General features: G+C 37.9%; 1 protein-coding gene across 4 annotated transcripts in view; it reads left to right on the plus strand.

The window, feature by feature from the left end:
• The window catches only part of LOC127432492 (AP2-associated protein kinase 1-like), a 52,349-nt gene that overhangs the window by 24,722 nt on the left and 12,377 nt on the right, over positions 1 to 15,250 (plus strand). For 2 of the 4 annotated variants that reach the window (XM_051683620.1, XM_051683623.1), the window contains exons 12-20: positions 1,244 to 1,546; positions 4,685 to 4,860; positions 5,128 to 5,348; positions 5,466 to 5,546; positions 7,878 to 7,937; positions 11,581 to 11,685; positions 12,167 to 12,268; positions 12,561 to 12,668; positions 13,740 to 13,844. In XM_051683620.1, coding sequence (XP_051539580.1) covers positions 1,244 to 1,546; positions 4,685 to 4,860; positions 5,128 to 5,348; positions 5,466 to 5,546; positions 7,878 to 7,937; positions 11,581 to 11,685; positions 12,167 to 12,268; positions 12,561 to 12,668; positions 13,740 to 13,844 — 1,261 coding nt within the window. The remainder of the gene's footprint in view (positions 1 to 1,243; positions 1,547 to 4,684; positions 4,861 to 5,127; positions 5,349 to 5,465; positions 5,547 to 7,877; positions 7,938 to 11,580; positions 11,686 to 12,166; positions 12,269 to 12,560; positions 12,669 to 13,739; positions 13,845 to 15,250) is intronic. The other 2 variants (XM_051683621.1, XM_051683622.1) reach the window with 2 other exon arrangements.

Here is a 15,250-nt window from a genome sequence, read left to right on the forward strand (position 1 = left end):
GATGACTTAAATTTGTTTTATAACAATTACTTGTGTAGCCTTACATATTTAAGAAACAGCTACATGCAATAGGGTTGAATAATTATGACATGGCTGTATTTAAAAAAAAATCCTACTATTTACAAATATTAGGATTTATATTCACACTATGACTTTGAATGTGTCACTCAACTGATATAGATGTAATGTTAAAAAAATCTGGGTCATCAGAAAAGCTTCAGCAGAACACAAACAAATATTTTTAGAAGAATATCTCAGCTCTGTAGGTCCTCACAATGCAAGTGAATGGTGATCAGACCTTTGTAGCTCCAAAAAAAGCACATAAAGGAAACATAAAAGTAATCCATATGACTCCAATGTTTAAATCCATATCTTCAGAAGTGATATAATAGGTGTGGCTGAGAAACAGAACAATATTTAAGTACTTTTTTTATTCTAAATCTCCACTTTAACTTTCAGATGTGAAAGTGAAACTAAACAGGCACCACATGTGACTTTCAGATGTAAAAGTGAAAATGAAAGTGGAGATTTAGAGTAAAAAAATATTTCTCACCCACACCTATTGCATTGCTTCTGAAGATATGGATTTAACCACTGGAGTCTTATGGATTACTTCAGTTTCCTTTGTGATTTTTGGAGCTACAAAGGTCTGATCACCATTCACTTGCATTGTATGAACCTACTGAGCTGAGATATTCTTCTAAAATCTTTGTTTGTGTTCTGCTGAAGAAAGAAAGTCATACATATCTGGGATGGCATGAGAGTGAGTAAATGATGAGAGAATTTTCATTTTTGGGTGAACTATCCCTTTAACCAATTTTGGTTCCATTTCAATAACTATTTTGGTCTGTAGGATGAATGTTAGAAACATCCATTAGCACATCAAAGAACCTTAAAGCTGAAGTGTTTAATTTTTTATGTTGAAATACTTCCTCATATTCCAGTTTAATATGCAGAGACAGCTATAAGTAAGCCAGTCGGACGTTGTTTCACGCTATCAATATATTGCTCTATTTGTTTGAGAATCCCGACCAGCCTGACAGAGCAACATTGGCTCAACCAATGCTATGAGTTTGGGGCAGGACTATCTGTTTGTCCAACCAATGGAAGATATTTGCTATTTCGAATAGTGGCTCAGAAATTACACACTTCAACTTTAAAGAATCTTAAGTGATTATCTAGGGTTTGAAGATCATGTTTGCAGTTTTATAGTATAGTTGTCTGGTGCTTGTCTGTGTGACAGCCCATGCAGCCAATCCCAGTCACTGCTGCGGCTGCAGGAGGAGGAGCTGTTCCAGCTCCAGCCACTAGCCCAGGCTCTCAAAAAGCTGTAGCGACCCTGCCCCCATCCAGCCCTGCTCCACCCACTGCACCCGCCAGGAGCGCTCGTCGTAAGCAGGCATCAGTGGCTCCCGGGCAGCAGCCCATGACTGGCCAGCCGGCTGGTTCCCTGCCTCCAGCACAGGTGGAGCCTGCAGCAGTGCCACCCACTGTCCAGCAGCCCACCCACCAGTCCCAGCTCAGCCAAGAGAAGGCAGAGGAGAGGGTAATCACCTCCACCCTATGCATGCTGCTTTATCCCTTTTGCTTCAAAGAACTGACAGTCTCACACTCACTCATGATGTATCTCATACAGGGGCTGTGGCGCTCATCATCCATTGTGTTTCTGTAATTTTGCATCCACCCTTGGTTTCATTTCTGTTTATTTTGGATTAGTGTTAGGTTGGCGTGTACCAGTAGAAATAAGTTCTGTATATGTTCAGTTTTGCTTTGGCAAACACTTACACCTTTTGTTTATTTGCTCTGAAAATTGTCTGAAGGCTGTGATGGGCAATGTTTCTGTTTGAATAATTACAGTTTTATGCTTTTGATTTTGTTTTGCTGAAATGTATTAAAGGGTTTTAAGGCTTTGTTCACACTGCACCCATTTTGTTTTTCAAAGTCAATCTTTAGGACTGACATTTTTCAAGTGAAGTCATTACTGTATTTAACACATTCATGCATATGGTGCGTTCAAAATGCTGGCTATTCACTACATAGAAAATTCCACAAGTGAGGTTGAACGAGTGAATTCAGACACAGCTCTAGACTGCATAGTGCTTTGTGTATGACAACACACAGACAACACGTTGCATCCTGAATGACCGAAAAACAGCTTTCCATCCTTAGTATTTGGACAAATTTCCAAAAAATCTGATTTCAAACCACAAATACAAATGTGATTTAGATCAGGTTTGTAAAAGTCATTTTTTTGCTGTTCAGACTATAAACAAATAAATAGACTGGAGTCAGATGGAAGAAAGAAGAGAAAGGCACACTGCAAAATATGCTCCAGTGCAGTTTAATAGGCAACGATTCAACCGCTTGGGTCTACTGAAGGCAGTATAAGTCACATATTATGAATTGTGTCTTGTTTTGACCGTGCATCTGCCCTTATTCTTTTGGATGTGAGAACACTAGGGCTGGGCAAAAAAACAGATTTTTCGATTAATTGTTTTGTTAAAATTGGTCGATTTGTTATCGATTCTCAAAAACCATGGATCGATCTTTTACTCTACGTGCAACCCTCCACTACAATGAGAAAAATTCACTTGCATTTGCAACCAAATTTTATATATTTGGCAACTGGCTGGTAAATGTTTTGATTTCGCTCACTAGTAATTGTGTAGTATAGTGATGGAGTATTCAGCAGCGAGATCCTTTCACTGCCTGTTGAGAGTAAAAGTTGTTCCGTGTGTGTCCAAAGACGAGATCCACGCAACCCATTTGTCATTGAATAATTTCTTTTTTAATACTCTTTCTGTTCTTTTACAGTCAGTTGTTGATCAAAAAAAAATTATTAAACATTTAATTGTAATCAGGCATAGCACAGATGAGATAATGCCATTCGAGACTCTCTCATTAACATACATTCATTTAAAGACACTAGCTGGGTTTCCATCCAACTATTTTTATACGCATTTTGAAGTTGAGCATAAGAAATCCTAAATGGAAACGCTTGATATACAAATAAACGTTCTAAATTTGCATAAAAATTAATAAAATGTGCATTAAGGTGATGGAAACAGTTTATTCGCAAAACGATGACGTGTCTTTTTTTTTTTTTTTTAAATCTCCTTTTCGCCCAATTTGGAATGCCCAATTCCCAATACTTGGTAGGTCCTCGCGGTTGCCTCCGCTTCTGAGACAGTCAGTCCGCGCATCTTATCATGTGGCTTGCTGTGCATGACACCGCGGAGACTCGCAGCATGTGGAGGCTCATGCTACTCTCCGCAATCCACGCACAACTTACCACATGCCCCATTGAGAGTGAAAACCTCTAATCGCGACCATGAGGAGGTTACCCCATGTGATTCTACCCTCCCTAGCAACCGAGTCAATTTGGTTGCTTAGGAGACCTGGCTGGAGTCACTCAGCACACCCTGGATTCGAACTTGCGACTCCAGGGGTGGTAGCCAGCGTCAATACTCGCTGAGCTACCCAGGCCCCACGATGATGTGCATGTGACAAGAGCTTGCGATAGGTTGATTTGACTGGCCCACCGAAAGGTCCGACCTTGGCACACAATTTTTTGAACATGGCATTTGTCATTCGGAAGTGTTTAACCCACAGCTGCTCATCAAAGTGGGTCCTCACAATCCGCCAGAACAGTTTTGAGAGTGGCCGCTCCCAGGTATGCAGAGACTGGCGGCGTATGGGCATTGCAACTATTTTAGCCCCATTATATCAAATATTACACTTATTCTGCGGTGTCTCGTGGATGGATTTAATAAAATGAGATGGGCCTACTTGCTCCAATCTTGCAAATAAAACTCTCCCCGAAGCAGGGAGGTCATTCAGCTGCTCCATCAAGACAAGGCGGCTCCCTCATAATAATGCGCATGTAGTGGATGGAAACGTGCAACAATTTGTATTAAGTCAAATTTTTTGAAATGCGCTTAAAAAATGCAAAACATTTAGATGGAAACCCAGCTACTGTTTACAGAAATGCCGGATTTCCTTAATGAGACAGTACAGGTTTGTAGCATGTGTTCAACAAATCAATGTAAATACCTGTAAATAGTACAAATTATGCAATTAAACAATAAAAATTTTACAATATATAATATATGCAATATTATATATTTATTGATAAATACATTGATTTTTTATTTTTAAAAAGCTAAAATATGACCAAAATGATAAAAAAAACTAATAAAAAATAATTAGTAAAATTCATATTTTCGTATTGTATCTAGTTAGATGGTCCCCTGTATAATTCAAAGGATTAGCTGGGAGAGAATTTATTTCATATGTATTTCAGACATTATAACTGAAATATACCCATATGAATCAGTATCAAATCTAATTGAGATTGTGAACTGGAATCAAATCAAATCGAATCTGGAAATATTTATCGATACCCAGCCCTAGAGAACACTGCTTCGGATTGCCCAAAAAATCAGATTTTGCTTTTGGAATTTGCTATATAAAAAAAAAAAAAAAAAAAAATCATGTTGTTCATTAATACATTTAAAAAAAATCTGTTTATTGCCTATGACTATTTACTGACACTCATTGTTAATTACCTTTTTTTCATGGCATTTCACTACATTTAAATGTCATTTACATGTTATGCTCTGTCAGTTCCTCTGAATTTTATGAGCTCTTGCTTTACATTTCTTTGTCTTATCCAACTTCACAGCCTTCAGCATCTGGCCTGTCCCAGACTCCTCCCTCTTCCCCAAGGACGGCCCAGAAGGCGGGGCACAGACGCATCCAGAGTGATGTCACCCACAGCGCTATGTTTGGAGTGCCTGTCAGCCAATCCACTCAGCAGCTGCAGGCGGCCACTGCAGAGGCCAGCCTTAACAAGTCCAAGTGAGACATCTATTACATAAATATCGAATTCTGTGAACACTCATTATGACACAGCTATTGTACAGGCTGCATTACCAAAAAAAATCAAAAGCCAGGCCAGCCTTAACAAGTCCAAGTGAGACTTCTATTACATAAATATCGAATTCTGTGAACACTCAATATGACACCGCTATTGTACAGGCTGCATTACCAAGAAAAATTTCCGCTGACTTTTAGCCTACTTTTAACTAATTTATTTCAATACTCATTGTTCATTAAAAAAAATAGGTCAGCTAGTGCCACCCCATCGAACTCCCCCCAGTCCTCTCAGCAGAGTGTGTACCAGCCTGCCCAGCAGGGCGGTGTGTCTGCCCCCCAGGCTCCCACTTCAGCTGCTGGCCTGACCAGCCTACCAGATCAACCCTCTTGGAATCCTTTTGGTGACGATAATTTCTCCAAACTTACGGCTGAGGACCTACTCAACAAAGACTTCACCAAACTAGCTGACGGTAACCTCACTGTTCACTGTTTATGAGGGCACTGTCTGCTTGCTCACAGAATTTCACAAATGCATGTTGTGTTTTTGAGATGAAGTGAAAAAAGTACTTGTTTTTGCTGTCTGGTAGAGCCTGTAGAACCTCTGATTGACACCACCGAGAGTCTTATTCCTGGGCTGGAGGCTGCAGAACCTGCTCCTGCATCTGCTGGTAGGTGTATCTCCATCCTTTTCTCCGAGGTTCAGCCTTTGCATATACAGTATTTAGTGAGTGAATGGACTGCTGATAGGATAAGCCACATCACATATTGATAGTTTGTTTGAAGGAATAGTTAGAATAGTTGTTAATTTACTCACCTTCATTTCATACCAAACCTGTATGACTTTCTCTTTTATGTGGAACACAAAAGGTGATGTTTTAATAAAGATAGCTCTCTGTCTTTTCACTAGAATGGCAGTGGATAGTACCTCACATGAAACCTTAAAAAAGACCCAAAAGTATCTTAAAAGTAGTCCATGCATCTTGTGCATCATAAGTTTTCTCAAGGCATAAGATTTAAGGATGCTTTTTTAGACCTGTAGCTTGCTTGATTTGTTCTGAAAAAGGGGTAAAAATTGTTACAGTTTTGCGTTTTCTTTATGGTTCCTTTCCCTTTCACAAGGGAATATTTCAAAACAGACCAAAACTGTGTTAATAAAAGTAGCAAGTGAGCAAACTGTCCCCTCATTGGCTAGACTGTTTGTGTGCTGTTCCGGGATTTCGCTCATGCATCGATATACCGGTTAAAATCAGTCAACTGGTACAAATATTCGGGTATTGTTTGTCATGGACCAGTTATACGTAACATTGCCACATGGTAAAGAATGCACGTTCCAGTCAGAGGTTGTGTTGCAAATAAACATTATCCGACACTCCAATAGATTTGAGTTGTAAAAATTACATTGTGGTAATTTTTATCCATCATTAGTTGCTTTTGCATTACTTCTGCATTTAAAAGTTGCTCTCACGGTCATCCCGCACACAAACACATACACACAGAAAGAGTGTAGCCACATTTTATCTGCCAAAACGTTGCTGATACCATCCTACTTGTGTCTGTTTTGTTGCTATCCAAAAGAGAGAAGCGATCGTACTAAAATTACCTCAGGAATTAGTAAGCAACTCCCATTTTAATCATGCAACTATATCTAATATATTCGCCAAAAGACTATATCCGGATCTTGATGATGAATTACAATGACGAGCTGACCTACAGATTTCTTCTCCGCAGATCCATCAGGTATGTTCATGGTTTTTATAGGGATATTGTTTGGTTCGTTGGTCTGTTGTGTCGGATTGCATTCTCTCCACAAGTGAACCACTCCGGAGTTCGTTTGCAATCAGACCAAGACCACCTCATCCAGTTGGTCGTAGACCGATTGTTTTAGTGCAGATCCAAGTGCGATTGCCATGTTCACATATGCTTAAACTAACCGAACCAAGGGAGAAAAACGCGCCAGGTTCCAAAACAAATGCTTCAAACAAGCCAGGTGTGAAATGCCTCAAGTCATATTTCAGCTGAAATCTTGACGTCCATTGGCCGTTTTTGAGCGCTATGAGCGAAGATCATTCACTGTGGCTCACGTGTTTTCACAAGAACTTGCATTGTTTAGCAAGTTTACTTATTATTAGTTTAATAACTACTTAATAGTAACTAGTCACTGTAACTGCCCTTTATTAAAAGACCTGTGGCATAGAATCTTTGGGTTTTGGTTAGAATAAGCTGAAATATGGACTAGGGCTGAAAAATATATCTTGATGTTTGCCATCTTTATAGTCATAATTTTCAAAGCTTTTGTGACTTTTAGGACTTTTTCCTGTTTTGTTGAAGTCTTTAAATATACTCTTGGAAACTATAGTTGGTGTAATCTGGCTTTTAACCTTCCCTCACTATTGTGTTCTTTGCTGAATAAGATTTTTGGTAAGCATTACAAACTGGTCATATAAAAGCAGCTTAAGATCATTACAGTCATCTGCTTTATTTTATATCATCAACAAAATGATTGTGATTATATTGTAAATATTCAGTGTTTGCCCAGACTAGTTTAATTCAAATGCATACTCTTTAAATGCTTTTGTATCTGAAGCTCCACTGCCTTCATTGTTCGCCCCCAGATATATCATCTTGGCTACCTATTTTGTCTATATTTGGCTACGAGCCATTATCTGTGTACATGTGCCTGTCTGTCTCTGGATTTATTTCTGTTGTTCCTGTCTTCACTAGCTTTATGTTGGTGCATGCTCACTTCCTCAGTACCAGTAATTTAGCTGGTCACCAGACTCAGCAGGAGGCTCTTATTAAAATCAGACACTCCAGAACAATCACCATTATCCTTCAGTTACCTCAGCATCCCTGTTGAGCTGCCTATCTATCAGAGTGTGCCTGTTTGGCCTAGTTACACTCAGGTCAAACATTAACATCTAGCATTTACTTCCAGCACTTCTCGACTACTTTATCATTTCCATGTTCTGAGGCGTTCTTGTTTCTCTGCTCATGTACAGCTGGACGACCTGCTGACATTCTGGGCCTGGAATCGGGTGCTGGTTTGCTAGCTGTGCCAGGTAATGCGGAGGTGCATGGCCATGTTCAACACTGCTGACATCACACCTGCAGAACTTCATGCTTTCAGTCCTATGTTAACATACTATTCCACCAAAGTGGTGCCGATTCACGACCAAGGCAGAACCGGCTTGAAAGACAAGTGATGATGTAAAGGACCATTTTACAACAAAACCTGCCCTCAAACTCAGTCTTTGTTTACAATTGTTACTCCTAGTTTTGAGAAGATTCAATGTCTTCATTCCATTCTGAGCTGCTTTTGATGCAGTCAGAAGTTATTAAAAAAAAAATTCATTGCAATCATTTCACAAAAATGCTCTGTAGATATAATTTTTTATTTTAGACAGACTAGGAAAATAAAGTGGCTGCATAGAGCAGCTTTGCAACACAACATAATTTACATAAAAACGAGATGTGCAGCAATTGAATGCTAGAGCTGGATATCAAATACAGGTTTCCCGATTTGATCGATTCTGATTTACAAGCTCTCATTTGGGTATACTTCAGATAATAGCCATTTTGCTTACAGATGAAAGAAATTCTCTCTCAAATAATGCTGTAAAGTATACATCTAAAGTGAAAAAAATATTCCTTTTAAACATTAAAGCTGAATTATGTAACTTTTTCCGTGTTAAAATACTTCTATCCCAGCTTAATATCCAGAGACAACTACAAATCATTCAGAGGTTCATTTTCTTGAAAACTGTAAACGCTTTGACTCTGTGGCACTATAAAATTCCTGTTTGTTTAGAGTGACCAGATTAGACCCGCCCCAGCAACGTTACTCAACCAATGACTTGAGTTGGCGGCAGGACTATCGGACGTTTCGAACAATAGCAGATGAGAGACGTATTCAGAAAGCTGTTTTAAACATTGTTTAGTTTTGTGATTCTGTTCAGTGGCGCTAGTGCACAGAAATTACCAGTGTTGCCAACACTTTGTTGCTAAATTTTGTGACTTTCTGACTCCTTTAGCAAGTAAAAGAGCCATCTAGCGAATAGCGACAATTTTACTGACTTTTGTAGTCTGCTTTAGTGACATTCTTCCACATATGGCGACACTAAAAACATCCGCTCTATCGTGAATGACGTCTCATTTTTCTCTGTGTTCTAGCGCCCCCTGTGTTTCAAATAATATGACTGACCTGCATGCCATAAGATGTGGATTTATGTGCATACGGATGTTCTATAAATCGAATGACTGACGATCAACCTCAATTCACATGCATGCTCTCCTTTTAGGAAAGTCAGCCTATAGCGATAGAAGAGCATTGAGAAATTATCTAGCAGGGTGAGAGAGAGAAAGGAATGAATATGAACCCCTGATCTATAATAAAGTGTAGAGATAAGTGATATGAACAGATGAGGTGTCACTGTCAAAAAGTCATTGTGTACAACAGATATGTAAAAAAAAAAAAAAAAAAAAAAAGATATATTACATATTATTTCCAAGACAGCTCCACGTGAGGCATTATAAGGCATATAGATCCATGTTTAAAAATAAATAATAAAAAAACATCCCCAACACTACTCCGCTACCTACCCCTGGTTGCTATTGGTAGGATAATTTTGGACTTTGTCATTGTTCAATAATGCAGTTTAATTACAAAACAAAATAAAAAATAAATAAATAGAAATCCCCCACTGTCTGAATGTTTGACAAGTTCAATTAGTGATAGCCAAATGATTAGTAGTTAAATACTAATTGTTAAATCATTAGTTCAATAAAAAAAAAAAAAAAAAAACATGGTTTTACACCTTTAAGGAATTGCCTTAGCTCTATGTGCCAATTAATTTACATAAGTAAATTTGACATCTTATGCAGGGTTGGGAGGGTTATTTTGAAATGTATTCCACTACAGATTACAGAATACATGCTGTAAAATGTAATTTGTAACGTATTTTGTTACTCAAGGTCAGTAACGTATTCTAAATACTTTGGATTACTTCTTCAGCACTGGTAGATTTTTTTTTCACTTGTTTTGACTATAAAAACTCTGCCAGTACAGTAAGACAAAATACACATGTTAAAAATACATTCTCTGAAAAACCTAAATATCTTATGCAGTGTTGTTTCTAAAACAAGATAAATCAAATTGATCTTGTTTTAAGAATGTTTAGATATTTTTACAGGAAAACAATACAAAAATTATTATCAAGAATAAGATTTTTGCCCTAATATCAAAGGTCTTACTAGAAAAAAGAAATTATGATCCAACGTGAATTTTCTTGATAAAAAAATATGAGTGTGCCTGGTAACATCTGCATGTAAAATGGCTAGAAATAGCATTTTAACTTAGCGTAAAGCTGACAGTTTACACAAGGTTTATTTCTGTTTCTTGTGCTCCAAACTTACTTCAAACTTACTTCTCTGTCTGCTCGCACGAATGTAACACATCATAAGAAAATGTTTCACCGCTATTTAAATGCACTTTGGATCCATCAAGATCCATCAAAATTTGATCATTTATATGTATAAATGTTTTCCATCTGAAAGGACTAAATATTAAATGAAACAAATCACAATAAAATGCAAAGTAATCTCTTCAGTAATCAAAATACTTTTTGAATGTAACTGTATTCTAATTACCAATGATTTAAATTGTAACTGTAGTGGAATACAGTCACTAATATTTTGTATTTTAAATACGTTTTCCCATTACTTGTATTTCGTTACTCCCCAACACTGGTGTTATGTAATAAATTACATCATCACGTGATTTAGCTACTTTTAGGGACATTACAGTGAGCCTTTGGCGACTTCCCCATAAGAAATAGTTGGCAACACTGGAAATGACATACTTCAGCTTTAACAATAGTGCTCAAACTATACAGTTCGATTGCAATATATTTAACAGATATATTAATGAACACAAATAAAACTGAAGTAAACTCCAAGATTGATCTTGGAACTTTAGTCGATATCAGGATCATTCAAATGAAGATTGCGATTAATTGGAAAATCTGTATCAGATATAGCTGAACGCGCGTTGCATTGCATCTGCCGTTTCTAGTGTTAGCAGCTTCATTGTTGATTATTAGAGCGGTCTAGTTTTGTGCAAGAAACTTTACATGGGGCAAACAATCACATTATCCCGGCCTCCGAGACCAACAGTGGGACAAGTGCGGAGCCGATTTTTCCCTCTTTGAACAGCCTTTTCAACAGTGGAAACATGCGGAACAGTTCCAAATTTGGCACCAGTACCCTGTTGTTGGAAAAGAGGCTTTTGCTCTCTCTAGGCACTCTACCATGGGCTCAGTTTCACTCAATAAAAGACTAATCATCAGTCATACTGAATCATCCTTTCACTCAATGCATGTGTTGTTTCATGCTGTTGTGTGCTATATCTGCATTGATTGCATTGATCTGTTTACATCCCTTGCCTGCTTTGTAATGCAATGTCTAATTCAAAGACTCATTGATATTTCTGAAGTGGATTTTTTGTCAGTGCTGCTAGCCCTTTCATCATTTTCCACCAACATTGCTTTTAAACCCTCCATTTTTCTAACTTATTTCCATTTTATGCATCATTTTCCACCAACATTGCTTTTAAACCCTCCATTTTTCTAACTTATTTCCATTTTACAAAAAAAAAACATTTTTGTTTTTTGGCTAACTCTGGCTGTTTTGCTGACTAACTTACAGAGAAACTAATAGAGGGTCTAAAGTCTCCAGACACCTCTCTCATGCTGCCAGATCTGCTGTCCATGGCCGACCCCTTCGGCAGCTCCATGGATGACACCAGATATGGTAACCGCTCTCACTGGCTGTCTCACTGTATGCTTCCTCTTTTTAAAAAGCTATTCTCTCATAAAGGCACATGACACACGGTCATGAAAACCTGGAAATATCAGGGAATGGAAGCTAACAAAATCTAAGAAGTCATGGATAAGTCATGGACATGTCTGTAGTGTATATACATTATGTCTAGTTAAGCTCTAAAATATTTAATCGCCTAAATATTCCTCTTAGAGCTTGAGTTGAGTAGAACTTGCTCGCAAGCCATAGTGATGTCTGATGACCAAATCCTAAGTTCTTTAAAGTTAATTGGTCGAAATGGTTCACAAATCAGTCTAAATAAAAATTATGTTTAAAAATTGGTTTCCAGAAATCACAAACGACTGGAAAAGTCAGGAAAAAATTTCCAAAAAGGGTGAGAACCCTGATGACACCATTGTGTCAAATTAATTACAAGGTGTTATAATTTTTTCCACTCTCTTTGTTCTCCCAGCTAAAACTGAAGTGTGTTTGGACTATCTGATACCTGGCTTGGAGCACCCGCAGTCTCAGCTGCACCCTGTGGAGACAGAGCCGACATCGACACTGCTGGCAGGTAAAACATGAGACTTAATTTGCATCAGATTCAGACAGCAAAGCCTCTGACCAGCATTATAAACAACACTGTCACTGCGATGACTGAATTTAATTTGTGTGCTTGAGGACATTGTTGACTTTACATGTCAAAAACTTCTTCCAAAAATGCATCCTGTTGCTTTCTCTCACAGATTAAGAATGTAGAAAATGTTACTTAAGTTGTTAATTGCAAAGGTGCTCCAGAATTCTGAACCATTTTTATATTGCTTGCATCTTTATGTGATTGCTTGCCTGTACCGGCTGTGCTACAGACCCTCTGATTGGAGAAGACTCTCTGCTGGGTGGTTCTCTCACCTCTGGCTCCGCCTCCTGTCTGGATGACTTTGCACCTGTATCGGAAGGCACCCAGAACTTCCCAGGTACAACTTAACATTCTCTTGCTCACAAGATTGGATTTAGAGAATGTTTAATCCTCTTGATGGCATTAATGATGGCTTGAAGGCATTTATGGCACACTACATGAAGTTATTGTCAGCCAATAATATTTAGTTGTTTGATTTGTAACTAGTAGCACATAATAAACAAGCACAAATAAATAAATAAATACTAGAGCATATAGTTTTCCTAAAAACATATGTCCACATATGTGGACAGCAGGACTAAGTTATTATGTTTCCAGAAGTATAATGGTTATTCATGTTTTTGACACGTTACAGACATTACAGCTGATTTTCTGTAAAGCTGAATAAATAATTCTTATTCAAAGTAATGGCAAGCATCATCCAGTCTCTGCCAACTATGTTAAAATAAAATTATACATTATACATTCTGAATCTAAGGACTGATTACCATTGTCCCATGTTTGCCAAACATGTTGAGTGGTCCAAACATCACCTGCAGCCTAAAACTGAACTTTTGGCTGGATTTTAGGAGTGAATGCACTTAGCTGAATAGAAAGCTCTAGGATGTCCCCTTGCTCCCTATTTAGTGAATGGCTTATCCTCCAGTGTGCTGTCTGTCTTCACTGGTCTCAGAACAGTTCGAAATGCTCCTTATTTTCATCCTAACTCCATATAAAGCCTCTGAAAGCAAGATTTTTCAGCTTTTGGACAAACTCATTATTCTCAATGTGATAATATACAGTAAATATAGGCTTGCATTTACTAAAGTTAATTAATAGAACCGTATTGTACAGTGATTACAAAATAAAATCCACCTATGTGGACATATTTTTCAGTGCACACATGAGGATGCGTGGTCACACAAGGATAAAGCTGATTATGTTTTTTTGTCAATGCTTTTTATGCACTTTCTTTACATTGTTTTGCTTTGGTAAGAAGGTGCCAGCCAGAAACATCAATGTGAATGTATTAGTGTTCACATCATGATAACAGCGCTTTATTTCTCTCTTACATCCTTGTATGTTCCCACCACCCACCCTCTTTAATCTTCTACCCCAAACCTCGTTTGCACCAATTATCGCCAATCAGCTGCAGACTCCTGTTTGATCTCAGGCTTTGAGGCTCCGAGCACTGAGGCAGCCAGTGAAGATGAATTTGACCCCATACCAGTACTGGTCCCCAAAAACTCCCAAGGTAAGCTTTGCTGAACCAAATCCTTTTTCTGAGAATGAGTGAGCAATTTGCTTCTCTTCTCACCCTCGCTATAATGACAGCAAACTTTTAGTTCTTATGTGCAAAAAGCACATTTCAAGTACCTTGTTTTATTTTTGTCAGTTGCAAAGTTTTATTCGGGGTAGATGAGTCATCTTGCACACTTATGAAATGAGTTAATAACAAATTAAACAAGTCTGGTTCCTATTCCACTTAACAATTACGGTTTCTTGAGGATTCCATTAGCGATGTTGTTGTATTTTGGAGAAAGCAGTTGGTCTCAATTAAATACAAAAAATAATATGTTTTTTTTTTTTTTTTAAGTGCCATTTATTACAACAACACTCTGAATATGTATCTTAACTACACCTTGTTAAATGTACAGTCAGTCACTATTTGAGTAGCACTTTTCACAATACATATTGCTTTGAAACTTGAGTCTTTTGGACCATTTCAGTATAAAGAACTGGCTCATAAGAGTAATTCTTTTTGCGAATCAGAATACATTGGTCACACTGTATGTATGTTGTTGCGTGCAACCAGTGAGGACATTGCAATAGGAAAGATGTGTTGTCTAATTATTGTCTTTTTATTATTTCACGCCACCATATCTTTCTCTCTGAACACGTTCAGTGCAGACTGCAAGCTCACAACTAAGATAAAACATAATTTGTTTAGCTATGGCGCTTGGAGATTCAGAAAGCTAAACAACAGTGTAGGAAACACTGGCTGTGTCCGAAACCAGGAAAATGCTGTATATGGAGGTAGGAAGGGACCAAGGCACGTCGGAATCCAATGTTCGTGTCACATCCTGTCTACTGAGATACCTTCATTTGATTGATTTTTGAAGGCAGCATTGATGTATCGTTTGCTGCCTATGAAATCCCACAATCCTATGCGCGCTGTTCCACAGCGGTTGAGCTGAAGAAGAAAAATGGTGACAGAAGAGGCAGTTAATAGCCAATTTATGTATTAATGTTTTTATTCCCTTTTTCCAACTTTTCCATTTCTAGCGAGAAAGTAGTATTGTAGTTATAAAATACACTTGGTTATCGCCAAAACTCTCTTGATTTTGTTCTAGATTATTAGACCATTCAGTCCTGTCGAACCACAATGAAGCAGACACATTACATTTAGTGGACACCAGATGGCATTAATTAGTTGCTGGTATCCTAGCAACAATGTGACTATGCTGCCAATGTCAAGAGTTTTTTTTTTTTTTTTTGCATTTAGGCCACGTCCACACTATTACATTTTCAGTTGATAGCGCATTAATTTTGCTAGTTTTATGCCTCATCCACACCTGAACGGGCTTTTCATCCATCGAAAACGGAGACTTTGAGAGAAAAAAAAAAACAAAAAAAAAACTCTGCATCCTTTAGAAATGA

This window comes from Myxocyprinus asiaticus, chromosome 42 (genome assembly GCF_019703515.2).
Source record: "Myxocyprinus asiaticus isolate MX2 ecotype Aquarium Trade chromosome 42, UBuf_Myxa_2, whole genome shotgun sequence".
NCBI classification, from domain to species: Eukaryota; Metazoa; Chordata; class Actinopteri; order Cypriniformes; family Catostomidae; genus Myxocyprinus; species Myxocyprinus asiaticus.